The sequence below is a fragment of the Neolamprologus multifasciatus genome, chromosome 18 (assembly GCF_963576455.1).
Source record: "Neolamprologus multifasciatus chromosome 18, fNeoMul1.2, whole genome shotgun sequence".
NCBI lineage: Eukaryota > Metazoa > Chordata > Actinopteri > Cichliformes > Cichlidae > Neolamprologus > Neolamprologus multifasciatus.
This window is the reverse complement of record NC_140456.1, coordinates 18,493,992-18,509,037: the sequence shown is the minus strand read 5'-3', so window position 1 is coordinate 18,509,037 and position 15,046 is coordinate 18,493,992. Positions and strand designations below refer to the sequence as shown.

Sequence of the window (15,046 nt, the reverse complement as noted above, 5' to 3'; positions counted from 1 at the left end):
CTCTCATCGGCGGAATGCTGATGAAGGAGAGGGACGAGGCATTCTGGGACTCGGGCCTCATTCCACCGCTTTAATTTGAATGAATTCCACCCGGAGACGCTGGCAAACAACTGGCAGCCGAGCCCCGGGAGCCACTCTGGGACTGCGCAGAAGAGCTGCAGCCATGGCCCCCACCAACCAAGCTACCTTGTGTGTGCTTGCGCCTCTGTGTGTTTCCGTGCTTATGTGTATTATGCGGTGTGCGTGGATTGTGCATGATTCCGAGTGCCGAAGTGAAAAGGCGTGGAGGAAGAACACACAAGATGAGGAGGAAAGGAGGGAAAAAAAACAGATTGATAGATTAAACGATGAGTGCCTGTACAATGTGTAAATGCGCTTGCAGTGTGTGAAGTTGCATGTGTTTTGCATCCAGACATAAATGTACTTGAGGATATGGGGCGAGAGAACAGAACTTGTATGGAAAAAACAAACTGTAAATGATTTCATAGACACACACGCACACACACACACGCACACAAAGATTCAGTGCAAACAGCTCTGTATGGACACAAAACATATGAAATATGAACAACACCACCGACTGCAGCCCACTGTGCAACACAAGTGTTAGTTTGAGAGCAAAAATCATTAATACTTAATTTGATTATTCTAGATATGGCACATCACACTCTCCAACAACCCCCCCAGTTCATGTATCATACAAGAACTGCAAGTATAAAAGAGAGAAGCAGGAATTAACTACACGAATAGGAAAAAGATTGCGCGTGTGAGATGCACAGTCCAGATTTGCATAATGAAAATAACTGCAGAAACTGTATAATATCACACACAGCTACGTCGGCAGAGGATGAGAGAGAGTAGGGCCATAATTGACTTCTCTCCAAGCCAGCTTGGTAGTTACAGAATGTAGCATATTGGATAAGGATTGTGATTGATTATGTTGGTCTGCCATAAAGATTCGTTTGATTAAATGTAACCATGGGTTTCTTTTCCAAGTCCTAATGAAGCAGCAATTTGAAACGGAGAGACTGGAGGTGGAGCCAGTCTGGCTTGCACCATCTATCTATGGTGATGATGATATAAGGCTTCAAAACAAGAGCCAGTGCAAAATGTAAAGAATTTTTTTTAAATCCAGTTAACACAAACGTATTTGTAAAACTCTAGTTTAATGCAAACAAATTTAGTATTAGTGTAGTGCCTCTAAAATGGGCTGAAACACGATTTAATGCCACTTAAGAATTAAAGGATATAATTCCCTATATTACTATTTTGCGCTTTGGGTGCCTTGAAAAGCGCTATATAAATCTAATCCATTATTATTATTTATTTAATATGTATATATAAGACAGGGGATGCACACAGTCACGGTCAAGCCCGAAACATAGCCCGTTCCATTACACTTTTTAACATCCTCCCACATAACACAATTCATCTCCTCCAATTTTATGTTCTGAGCCATCCCTCCGCTAGTTCAGCAGAGTGGAGAAAGGGAGGTAGGTGTGACCTCCACCGACCCTGAAACCTCTGGACAGGTGGGCGGTGGCCTATGTGCACTGTCCATTTTGGCAGCAGCTCACTTCCCTCCCCCGGCAGGTAGCTCGGGCCATGATGAGCAGCTGGGTCGCAAACACTAAGCACATTAATATCTTCTTAATGATAATAATCATTATGGCATAAGCACCTTCCCCAAAGTGGGAAAGCACACGAAATGTGCCAGAGTAGCATCGTCGTTAAGGTAAAAAAAAAAAAAAAAAAGACAAGAAAACCCGAGATGAAATGACTCTTTTAATGGGCAGCAACTTACAGCCACCAGGATAAAGCAGACACTAATGTAATAATGTGATAATGAGATACACCGATGACATTAGGGAGACCAAAAACTCAATGAAACCAGTGTGAATTGCTGCATAAAATCTGCACTTGAAACTGGCTTTGACACAATTATCAAATCAGATATAGATATCGTTGCATGTTAAATACACAGCGCATATATAAAAGGGACGTTATCAGAGAGCTACATGCATGCTTTAATTAGTACAAGCTATTTCTTTATGCCTCACATGCTTTTTTTTTCCGGAGTTAGTGGTGCACTTTACCACCTTGTCTCTGCATGGCTTTTGGAATCCATGCTGCATTTCCCATATACTCGCCTCATTTAATATAACTGTCAGTATTCACCTATCATAGGCCATTATCTGTCTCATCCGCGTTCATTATTGAAGCTAATGATCTGTTGTCCTCTCTGCTCCCCATTGAAGGAGGACTACATTAAAAGTCTCTTACTAACTTAATTAGTAATTATAAATGTTAAAAGATTAATCAGCGAGTGAGTGGCTTAAGGTTTACGTCTCTAGGCAGCAGTGGGACAAATGGAGAGACAAAGAGGCCATGTCGCTTCAGTGTTCACACTCCACTGTCATGCGAGAAATGGAACAAGGTATCTGTAAAAGGAAATTGGAAGTGTGACCATTTTTCTTTTTTTAAAATTCATTTTTAATGAGCATGTAGCAAGTATGGCAAACAACGTGCTAGCTCGTGTGTTTTTAGCCCTCATCTTTAAGCGACAACTGTTTCAGATAAACATAGCATTTCCTTTCTATAATCTGCAAGCACCACTCTAGAAGATATAATGCTGTTACAGGAAGCAGCATTTAATATGGTAACCTATGATGCATGCGGTACTCACATTATCTCTTTCTAACAAGATGGAAATAGATCCGCTTAATTAAATCCTGGGTGTACACTAATTCCTTACTAAATCTGCACCTCTCTGACAATTCTACATCAGCAACACCGCGCACTCAAGTAAACATATAAGCACTGATATCAACATTAAACCTTAATAACGCATAAGGCTTTCATCCAGGGAGTTCCTGTGTGATTTCCATTAATGTGAGGGGAATCGCCCAGGACCATCTCCCTGTTTTCCGGAGTGTGTTGATGCTCAAGCCGGGGGGTTCGAGAGGAAAACAAAAAGGAGTGTTAGCTGTGCTTAGTTGTGGGATGGCGGAGTTGCTAAATTTCTTGTCTGAACTTGAGCCACACTCACGAGAGAAGCTATACTTTTATTTACCTTGCCGCTTCGGTCAAAGGAGACGGAAAACACTCATATATAATGGAGACGGGGAAACATTTTGCATTTAGCTCTGCCCTCAATCCCATGGAGGAGAATTGCTGGTGCTCTGACTGTTGAAGTCTTATCACACAAGACACGCAGAGTGGGGTGATGGTGGGGAGGCTGGCGGGTGGCCTGCAGCACCTGAAACCTATTAGAGAGTTTTGGAACATTCCACAGGGTTCTTCCACTTTGGCCAGAGGGCACCATAAAGGTCCTCGCAAAGAAGGTACATGCGACTCAGATGCTGACAAACAGCCAGCAAGGTGAAACACTAAAAACTGGATATGGGAGAGTTTGATGAAGAAAAAAAAACTGTGTTATGTTGCTGTGTTTAGGAAGAAAACATGAGTCTTTTAAAGTACAAAATGATCTACATTTTCTGCACTTATATTCAGAAGGAGTTTGCCTCCATAAAAGAGCTGATTAAACACATTTACTGTTGGCAAGCAAAGCGAAACTTTTGTCAACTTTTTATCAAATGGTTTGCCATCTGGATTTAAAGCAGTAGGGGCCCAATAGTGTGCTGATAGTAAAAATAAACATGCATAAACACAGACATAGCCTACTGCCAAATTTCTTGACTGCAGCCTTGCCTTTCATATATATATATACATATATATATATATATATGGAGGCTGTGAGGAAAGAAATATATATATATATATATATATATATATATATATATTTATATATATATATATATATATATATATATATATATATATATATATATATATATATATATATATATATATATATATATATGTGTGTGTGTGCGTGTGTGTGTTTTAGTGGTACCAATGCCCATCACTTTGGCTGGATTTGTGTCCATGCCTCAGTGTTATGCTCACTGGGTTTAGCTCTATGGGTGTCTGTGGCCTCTCCTCTGGCCGCCCGTGTCCATTTGCTCTGCGGGTATGGCAGGCCTGAGCTGACAGATGGCCGCCCCTCTCCATTCCGCTCCAGAGTAACACAGTAACTGGTTTTTCCTCCGCCGTTGACCTTGCCACAGCCAGCCAGCAATCCAGGCTGGCACTCGGCCTGTCGAACAGGAGGGTAATGAAGTCCAGCGCTGCTCACATGATTATTAAGGCTTTGACGCTGGGGGGCCTTTCAGAACCCTATTCCCCTCCCCGCTCCTCCCCTGTCTACCATTCACACAGCCAAAGTTTGATGAGGATAGTCATTTGTTACATGGTACTTTGGAAAACCACCATTGTGGTCCATAAAGCTAAAACTTTTTTGCGGCACTCTTTTGTTCTCTGTTTGTTTTCTAAAACAAACCTCTCTACACCTATGAAGCGTGCTTAATAACAGCTTTGAGAACAACACTGGAAGCCATTTCTATTCAGCAGCATATGATAGCTACAGAATGACATTCCAAAAACACGCCAGGTAAGAGCCCCTACACAAAGTTAGGTCATATCTATCACACTACTATTGGTGCTGACAACCTCTAAAAGCAGTGCAGTTCAGTGGTTGCACTCCACTTCATTCTCACTGCAAGTCTCCCTTACCACAAGCATCTCTAGGCACGCTTGGAACCCAGGTCCCATCAGGGCCAGAGTGGGATTTGAGAGGTGTAGGTTGCAGATCTGACCTTTACTAAGGCAGGACTGTCTGTTTGCACTTCTCCCATAAGCCCCCCTCCAGTCAGACTGCTAAGCAACCCCAGCAGACCAGGGGTGTGCATGCACCTCCGGCCTTGGTGACATCTTAGAGACCATGGGGAGGTGGAGTAATGCAGAGGTTAATTCTGATCATCCAGTATTTATGGGCTTCACTTCAGAACAAGGGTTGGCATTAACACTCTAAAGGAGACATCTCTCCTGTATATCAATAAAACATAACAGAAGGACAGGGAGAGCCTACCTTTATTCAGGTCGCCAAAGTCCTTAACTAAGCCTAGGATGGGAAAATTGGAAAAAAATGCCAGTGAATGTCTTTAAATTCAAGGTATTTAAATCTAAATGCTCCTTTTAAACTATTATTAGTCCCGTACAACGATTAACTCAACAACTGAGCAGATTTCAGCCAATCACTGGCAGGAATTTGCCCCAAGTCACCATGGTGACATCAACCTACCAATTGCGATGCAGTCAGGGGCAGCAAGAGTTCGCCCGGAGTTTGTACAAACAGGCTGTATGAACTGAGAGCATCAGATATTTTCTCACATGTTGGCCTAGTCTGTGAGGTGTGGGGAAATGTCAGGAAAATCAATAGATAAGGACCACATCAGACTGAGCTTGTCTGGCCTAGCAACGGAGCATCCCCATGGTGATGTCAATTACCTCTGCTTTACAACAAAAACACCAGGAAGAGCAAAACAGTCTCTGCAATGCTGTTAAACTTTTAATACAGTCTCCTGGTTACATTGAGGAATTTGTAAAGAAAAAAAAAGAAAGAAAAAAAAAGCCCAACTTTTTTTTTTGTTTTCCATCCAGACAGGTAAGTAACACAGTGGGTGCGAAAGTCTTATTGATAGCTCTTTTTTTTTGCAGCTCGCTCTGATTTCTATTCTCCTCATGGACCCCACATTAGTCAGGGAGAGGTATAATGTAACGAGCAGTAAGGTGCGCATAATTGCATATTAGCAGCAACACACTTGGCTGCACGGGAGGTGACTATGCTAACGAACAGAGAGGCGTTATTAATCACCAATTAATAAAAGCAGGCAGATATCATGCTCAGCATAAGGCATGCATGGTTTCCTTTGTTTCCAATGGCTGGTCCAAACCTGTTCTCTTATTTATTTCATAAGATTGATCCTGTTCCTCTGCTGTGTTGTTTATTGAGTTCTGACTCTGATTTAGCCCCCTAGGAGTCAAATGAGGAGTGTTTGGTCATGTTTGTTAACAGATTACATGTGTATGTGCTCTATGAATGAGCTCTAGAAACGGAGGGAACACCATCAGACGCACCTAATCAAAGAGGATTATAGGAAAAGAAACAAAGAATGAAAATACCACATTCTGCTTATGTATCAAGAGGGGAAAAAAGCACTTAATGGGGTAGTAAATGTGTTTCCACCAGGGCAGAGACAGTGATGGAGACCATATAATCAACATACACTGGCCAAGCTGCTCTAGGGGCCCAAGACAAGAGGATATGTGTCAAGGATAATTTGCGGCCCTTAGCAAGAAACAAAACAAGGCTTTCAGCTTCAAATACTGTTACAGTGTGCCTCCTGTCGGTTCTTCCAATAACAGCCAACACAGTGTGTTTTGCCAGGATGGAGCTCAGTTAATATGAAAATGCGAGCGCTAGATACTGAGACAGAGGAAAATTGAGAGATAGTGGACAGGGGGAATGAGAACGAGAGAACAGAGCGGAGGAGGAGAAACTAGAGGAGAGCTAAAGGCCTCTCACTCGCTCTCCTCTCCAGCTCTGTAACGGCCCACAGTGCCTGCTTCACACAGAGCGGCCAGCTGTACAGCAAATGTGCCTTTCCCTCTCCGCCCCCGAACCTTTCCACCCCTCCAGTGCCCCCCTTTGCCTGGGCCGACCAGGCCACTGGCTCCACTCTGAGAGAAAAGCCTCCTCCCTGACTTGGCTTCAAGCTCTGTGCTGTCACCAACCCAAAAAATCTGTAGAGGTGACCCCAAAAAACACTTTTTTTTTGGGGGGGGGAATGTGGTTTGGTTTGTTTGTTTACAGTTGTCCTTCCCAGTACTGCCACCTTGGCAGTAGCTACTTGGAAAGGACAGAAGTGAGATGAGAATGAGATTGAAAGCAGATATCACAAAAAAAGCTAAACCCTGTTTCACCTTCAGAACCCTTTAAGACAGAGCCCATGCTTCAAAACATGTCAGGGCTCTGAAAATCCACACAGGGACATTTGAAACAGTGCGATAAATGGGCCAAACGTGCCCCCCATGAGGCTCCAAATGTCATAGTTTACACTGGGGTCAAAGTGAAGCAATGGGGTGGCATGATGGCATGCTGATAAAACCAAACAGGCTTTTGTGTCAGTGAAGGACCTTCAAAGGTCCTCTTAAAAAAAAAAGAAGAAAAGAACAAAATGAACGGGGACTACTATTTACATTTTTTTTTTTGCAATGCAGTTATTACATCTCAAAATGAGAATTTTTTTTTTCACAAAGAGGCCTTTCTTCTAATCTCAAAGAAAAACAGAAAATTAAAGAATTGATAGTGACTGCGACAGCTGAAAGCTGTATAAATCTGTGTGTCTCTGGAGAAAAATCGGACACCCTCAATTCTGTAAGTGTGCCATGCCAAAAAAACTCTAAACTAAAGAGTGGCCAGCTGTCTTCTGGCCTGCTATTAAATTGCTCCTTGGATGGTGGCGATATCATTTTTTTCTCCATAGGAGTATCACACCAGGTCCCCAAACAGAGCGACCAGCTGTACAGCAAATGTGTACTGATCCATCTGGGCCCTAGCAGGCTGCAGCCTCCATCTTAAGACACGTGGGGCCGTTCACAGGCTTGGCTGGGGCTGGTCCGCAACACACCCTTCTGCACCCACGGCTACCTCCGTCCCTTTCATTTAACACCATTATCATAGTAAATGTTGAGTAGCTGAGCACCAGAGCTGCCCTTTATGTCTGAACCAGGAGCGTCATCATCTGAGTGTAATATCCATGCATCAAAATGTGCTGGCAGTCAGACAGAAGAGGCAGCCGCGACCACTTCGGCCTGATGGGAGGAGGTAAGGGGTGGAGGCTCATTGCGCTGGGTTTGAGGGAGACTATTGTATTACAAAGGCAGCTAATGTGGACTCGTCTGGGTGAGACGGGCTCAGGTTTTGTTGTTCCATACACTTAGCACTATGGTTATGTCACGGCACATCACTATATATAGAGTTATCAGTGTGAACTGACACCATGGAGCGGGGCATGGATGAAAACAACACCCCTATGAATCCAGCGTCTGCTCCATTACCTACGCTAATAACGCTGACAGCTGAGCGGAGATGACCCCAGCCCCCTGTTTCCCCTCTCCTGTGCAGATGGTCATTAAAAGGAGAAAGTGTCCCTTTTTTTTTCTGTCGAAAAGATATTTAGAGCTTTTCCAAATGTGCATTTTTTGGGGGGTTGTTTTTGGCCCAAATTGGCTCTTCAGTGATTAAAGTGTGGGTTGAATTTAACCATGCTCCAAATTAAACAGAGCAATTCTTCAGAAGGTACGTAAAAGAACAAGATCAGCGCTTGAAACACGGCTCACATGTCGTACCTCACGCCTTGTCCATTAAACACATTTCCTTAAGTTTACTTCATTCTGCTCTGTTTTCCTCTTGTTTGTTTGACAACTTCACATTACAATGAGTTTTGTTTTCTCCTTATTTTAGAGATCACAAAGCAAACGTATCTAACAGAAACCCTTTTGAGAAGTCAGATGAAACCCGTGATCATGTTGAATACAAAGCGATGGCATATCAGAGAAGTAAGACATCAGACAATAACCCAATCACCTATCCTCCTGTTATCTTAAGCTGTCTGAATTCCACTATTACGGGGAAACTGTGTGCTTGTGCGGCTGAAAAACATAAAATAACCAGTAGGGGGGTTTGTTTTCTACCCTCCCAGTGTGCTCCGTGCCTGCCTTTGCGAGAGAAAGGACTAATGCTGGCATGGTACTGTATTAGGCACCCCCAGTAGACTAGTGGGTGAGCAGATCGCAAAGATGAATACAAAATACACACCTACACACTCTCAGCTCATCTCTCTCTTTTGCAAATACACCGCAGCATCAAAATCACAAATCACATGCTTCTGATTGTTTATGCACAAACAGTGGGTCCCTGATAGAATTGCCTACCGGTCCTGATAGAATTGCCCACCGTGTTTAAATTCACCTGCGCCTAGAAGCGTGTCCCAAACAGAGAGGCGGTTTGGTTCCAGATCAATGAGTCTCTCTCCCACTGAAGACAACAGATAATGCAGTGTAATGAAAGAGCCGCCAAACGAGCTGAATAAATGAATGAATAAAGGAACGTGAGACCGGAATTCAGACGCCTACTTACTGCAGGCAAGAAAACCTGTTTTCCAATTGTCTGTTCCCTATAAATTATTCTGCCTGCATACAAATGACAACCAAAAGTAGAGACATTTTGAAAATGTGGAGCTTAGTCGTACACCAGCACTCTTAGCTGAGAAATCTTGCGAAATGAAATGCAAAATTTGGAATATTTCTTTTGATATTAAACACCGAAATGGCAAATATCCATTTTTTCAGTTGATTTGACGTCATAAAAGGAGAGAGCATGAAAGTATAAAATCTAGTATGCAGATCTCAGTCATCTGAAAACAGTACTTGTGTGACAAAGTACAACAGACAAACAAACCAAAAATACATATAGAAGAACTAGAGAAATTTTTGTCTTTTTTTTTTTCTTCAGAAAATTGATTGATAATCTTTGGAATGATCAGAATGATCAAATCTGTCTGATATTTCAATATTTGAATAATCTGTGTATTTTATTTTCCACTACTTCAAACTACCTTAATTACAGAGTGGTTTGAAGTGGAGAAATTCAGCTTGAAGCATGCACACGGACCATATTATACCATTCACATGCATGGAGAAATGAAGCTTGTGGGTTTATGAAAGCACAACACTGGGGATGCAGTTGATGGTCAAATAATAAAATAATTCCACCTATTTGGTGATGTGATCCAGATACTTGTGAGCCTGAATGAGACAGGGTCAAATATTTTATTACATATCACATTTATTTTTAGTATGTGATTCATCTTTAAAAAGGTAGGAAAACACTGAAATTGGGTGAATTTTTCTTAATAATTTGCACACTGCGCGGGTGAGATTTTAACACTTAAATTGCATGCCTAAAAGATATGTTGATTAAATTTACGCTAGATTTTAGAAACACTTGGGAAATTTGGACAAACATATTTGTATATATTACACAAGCACTGTATTTAATGACTCTTGTTTCTGGAGTATAACAGAAACCATAATAAATGAATCAGAAAGTGCTATCTCCTACCCAGCATGTGGTTGGCCACATGAACTTGGATGTCCCATTCACTGTAGAACACCATCTGACATTTGATGCACTGGTATGTCTTCTTCTGTAAACCAGATAACAGCGATTACAGTCAAGTGTGAATAAAAGATATATGGTAGAAATATTTGTGTGATTTGTAAATTGTAAATTCTCTGCATGGTTTCATTTACTTATTTAGTGCGAGGCTACTTAGCAATACCTCTTCAGTTTGCGATGGACTGGCTCTTGGCATGGGAGACACCTGAGGGGTCTTCAGCTGTCCACTGTTGCTGTCCCCAGACTGTTCCCGATGCACTGTCTGGACATGGTTTTGCAACTCTGCCTCAGATTCAAACTTCACATTGCAGCTGGAACATCGTGTCTTGGCTGCAGACGAGGACGACGTAGAAGAGGATGAGGATGATGAAGAAACACCTTTGCCTTTTCCATCTCCAGGGCTGAGACTCTCCCCTTGGACCCATGTGGCTGTAGTTGCTGGAGTGGTGGCTCCCCCCTGCTGCTGCTGTTGCCTCCCTCCATTCACTGTTGGGCTGGAGCTCTTGGAGCCGGCAGCCGCCACACAGGACGCGCAGAGTCCATAAGGCAGTCCGTTGATGTCCAGCTTTACCAGGTCTAGTTTGGACCGGAAATCTTTTAGGCAGGAGGCACACTTGAAAAATTTTGGGGCGTGGTGTTGCTGCTGGATTTGAGACATGGCATTGGTGCGGCCCATGGGTTGGTTTGCGGACATAGTGCCTGTCTTTTGCATGTGGAAAGTACCATGGATCTTGAGCTCCAATGTGGAGGTGACCGTCTGCATGCAAACAACACAGCGGAAACCTGTAAGGGAGTTCCTCAGGTCAGGGTGCATCTGGCAGTGCTCCAGGAAGTCCTCCTCACTATGCAGTGGCATCTTACAAATGCGGCAGCTCCCCGTGTCCAAACTCTTGCTATGGGTGACCTTGTGCTCTGTCAGGGTGAGCAATGAGGGGAAGCGCTCCCCGCAGATGGGACACATGTAGTGTTTGACAGGTCCAAGGTGGGTCTGCATATGTTCCCTCAGCCCAGCCTCAGAGAAGAAGGTACGGGAGCAAACATTGCACTTGTGGTTACCCTTGATCATCTCAGCCTTTCTTTTTATCATGGCACTCTCACCAGGGCGTATATTGTGATCTCTCAACTGGTGGTTAGTGAGCAGTGACTCCATAGTATAAGATGCCCCACATATGTCGCATCCATACATGGGCTCTGCAGTGTCCACCTCTTCCTCACTTCCATCATGGCTGTTCTGGGACTCCATCACAGATCCACCTACTGCCCCTGAACCATGGCTGTTAGTTAGGAGACCTTGTAGCTCAGCATCTTCTTTAGGCTGGCTTTCCCCACCAACTACAGTAGAACCATTGGCGCCACAGTTCTGTGACTTTCCCTCAAACACACAGTGTTTCTCCCTCAAATGTTTCTCCAAAAGAACAATGGCATGGAAAGCCTTGCTGCAGAAGCGGCAGTTATACTTCTTGCTATGGGTGGTGATGTGGCACTGCAGCTCCACTTCCGTTCCAAAGGACTCCCCGCAAAAAATGCAGCGGTGGGCACGGCCTTGGTTTTCCAGGTGGCTGTGTTTGACGTGAAGCTGCAAGTCAGTCTCATGCCTGAAGTCCCAGTTACAGGAGGTGCAGCGGTACACTTTCTTCTCGTTGCTGTGCTTCACAGCCAGGTGGAGTTGAGTAGACACTTTTGAGTCAAACACCTCTTGGCACAGAGTGCAACGAAAGAACACAAAAGTATGCATGTCGAGTAGGTGCTTCTGCAGGTCATCCACTGAAGTGAACTGCTTGTCACAGCTCTCGCAGATGTAATAAGTGGACGTAATAGTGAAGTGAATTGTCACATGCTTTAGCAGAGATTCCTGGTTGGGAAACTCCTTGTTGCACTGCGGACAGGTAAGCTGAGGCTGCAGACCATCCAGATGCGTTTTGAGGTGAGTCTGGAAAAGGTCTAAGCTTGTATACTTGGCACCACACTGGTTACATATGAACTCACTGGTGGCACGGGAGGCTGAGCTGCCTTGTTTCAGCACGGCAGTTTGTTCCACAGATATTGGCGAAGAGGGGCTGAGAGTGCGGAGGGATTTCTTCCCATTGTTGATGTAGTTCAGGGCTAGTGGAATGTTCTTGTGATTCTCCTTGATGTGCTTGTTAAGCTTTAGAACACTGTTGAATATGGGGGAGTTGGTGCAGTATGAACAGGAGTACACTTCGACTATTGGCTCCTTGGGAGTTACAGCCAAGGGGGAGTCAAAGCGCAGGCTCCCCCCATCACAGTGAGTCTGGCGAACATGCTCCTCCAAGGTAGCCTCTGTCAAGAACCCCATGAAGCACTGGGGGCAGAAAAAGGCATTGCTCTCCTTGGCCACTGGACTGGGAAAGCCATGAGAGCAGCGGATGTGTTCCTGGAGGGCATTTAGGTCATTTAACACCTCGGGGCAGAAATTACACTGAAGGAGGGCATCAGGCAAGCTCGCTAACAGGGCAGCGTGGTCTTCTGCATTGTGGACCTGCTTAAGATGTTCATTCAGATTTAGTAAAGAAGGCAGAACTTCCAAACAAAACTGGCAAGTGTGAGCCTGCTCTGGCTTGTCCAGATGCATGGTTCGCAGGTGAATTTGAAGCACAGCCAAACTGGAGAACACTTGCTTGTTGCAGTAGATGCAACTGTAAGAGACTTTAGGCTGCTTAGAGGAACGTCCTCCCATGTCTGAAGTGTTCTGTGCAGCCCTCTTTCTCCTTCCCCTGGTCTTGGGCACAGGTGGTGCTGTCTCCACCATTGTGGAGCTGTCAACGGAGAGGTTGGAGTCCGGAGTTGTGCTAGACACAGAGGTGTAGCCTACAGTCAGCAAGGAAGGGCTGTTACTATGGTTACTAGATTCAGGGAGCTGGTGGATGTCCATATGAGCATAGAGGTCCTCAACAGACAGAAAATGCTCTGAGCAGATAGCACAGGTGTGGCCCTTCCTATCTCTGCTGTGGGCTTGGTCAATGTGGGTCAGCAAGGTGCCCTCATCGCTGAAGGGCTCGTGGCAGTAGATGCACTGCAGGGTGGCACCCAGGCCTCCATCCTCTGATGGGGAGCACTCAGGGTGGCATTCTGCGATATGCCTCTGGAGCTCTTCTGGAACATCGAAGCCTTCCTCACACCGGCTGCATTTGCGGGTTTCTTTCAGCTTCCATTCATCAGCCCTAGAGAAACCGGAGCCCGTGCCATCTTTGCCCCTTTCGTGTACTTGCATGTGGCCGTGGAGAGAGCTGGAGGAAAGGAAGCCTCGACGGCACACAGGGCACTTGTGGGGTTTGTTGGAGGCGTGGGTTTTCATGTGGATTTTGAGGTGATCGCTGCGGGAGAAGGCAGAGTCACACTCTCCGCAGTGGTACTTCTTATCACCCGTGTGTAGCTTCACGTGTCGATCTCGGCTCCGCTTGTGTTTAAACAGGCGGCTGCAAAAGGTACAGCTGAAAGGCAGCTTATCACCGTGGCTCTGCTCGTGACGCTTGAGGAAGCTCAAACGACTGAAAGACTTGTCGCAGAACTGGCATGGGTACGGTAGGCCAGGGCCTCCTTCTTCCTCGCCAAAATCATAGTCCTCACAGTGTCCTGGAGAAGTCTGATCCTTACTAGAGGGAGATGATGCTGGCCAAGAACACGATGGGTCATCCTCAAGATCAGCACCGTCTGGAGAAGAAGACAGAAAGAAATGTAGAAATGAAGGCATTGAGGGCAGGTCAGAGGGAAAAAGATGGAGGAGGAAAAAATGGAGAAAGTGAGTGAGTTAGAAAGGTGTTTTGTAAGCTAGTCACTATATTAGCAAGTCATTAGTCTTGAAAAGGTAGGCCACCGTGGCGTTATTTGTCATAGTAATTATAAGGTTGTGGTGTATGATTTTCGAATTCTTTGCAATGTAGACCATTTTTTCTTCAGCAGAAACAATACCTCTCCTTAGGTGTTATCTAAAAAGTTACATTAAATATGCAATTTAAAGTATAATTAGAGAAGAGAATAAGTGGAAATACTTTTACTACAATTAACCTTGTATGTGGCCATGTAATGGCTTAGCCCACTGTGACTCAAAACACAATCTCTCTGACATTTAAAGCCAACACACGACAATGGGTCTACTCTAGGATGTAAGCCCTGCATGTGGTAAATTAGAACATTTCTATTATTCCTGAAGAATTACTTGAATATTTTTGAATAACAAGAGCCCTTGAAATGACCTTAAGACAAGAGAAAAACAGGCAAAAGCAGTTTTAAGGATGAAGGAGAATATTAAATATGCAATTTAAACCACAGCTATGCATAGCCTTTGGGAACGCTCTGCTGCAAAACGGATGATTTTCATGAAACATAGACCCATCAGAACATCCGTCAATAGATATCAGATTATAGAATATGCATTATTACCATATTTGTCTGTGCAGTCTGCGTTAAGCTGTGAGGCAAGTGATCGTGGATGGATGAACGTGCCATCCATGTTCTGATGCAAGGAGGGGTAGGGGGTAGGTGGCTAGTGGTGGCTTACTGTCTCAGTCAAGGACAAGCAGGTGCAGAGAATGACCAACTTTTTTTTTTTTTACAATCACTTTAATGTGTTCCTATTCAAATGGCTCCAACATTCCAATCCACTGGTTCACTGTGCGGTTATATGCATGGAAAACAGAGCACCACTTTCCACAGGTTCAAAAGGTTACAGGCCACTTCTTCCCGCTGCTGAAATCTAAGTGCTGTGAACTTCCTTACCTAAATAAAACAACATAATCCCAACCTCTTCAGAAAAAAAAATATGTCAAAAGGCCATAACTTGGAATGGGAAAAACAAGAGGAAGCTGCAAAGATTTATGAGAGGGACGGAGGAAAAGCACGAGCTCTTTCCAGGATCCAACCTCTGTACTCTCCTTCAGCTGA

The 15,046-nt window shown here is 44.2% G+C and overlaps 1 protein-coding gene across 3 annotated transcripts in view; it reads right to left on the bottom strand.

Annotated features, from left to right (window-relative positions):
- The window catches only part of LOC146497723 (zinc finger protein 521-like), a 90,583-nt gene that overhangs the window by 34,988 nt on the left and 40,549 nt on the right, over positions 1 to 15,046 (bottom strand). For 2 of the 3 annotated variants that reach the window (XM_085139682.1, XM_085139683.1), the window contains exons 4-6: positions 10,308 to 13,816; positions 10,088 to 10,172; positions 9,739 to 9,771 (exon numbers count right to left, since the gene is read on the bottom strand). In XM_085139682.1, coding sequence (XP_084995808.1) covers positions 9,739 to 9,771; positions 10,088 to 10,172; positions 10,308 to 13,816 — 3,627 coding nt within the window. The remainder of the gene's footprint in view (positions 1 to 9,738; positions 9,772 to 10,087; positions 10,173 to 10,307; positions 13,817 to 15,046) is intronic. The other variant, XM_085139685.1, reaches the window with a different exon arrangement.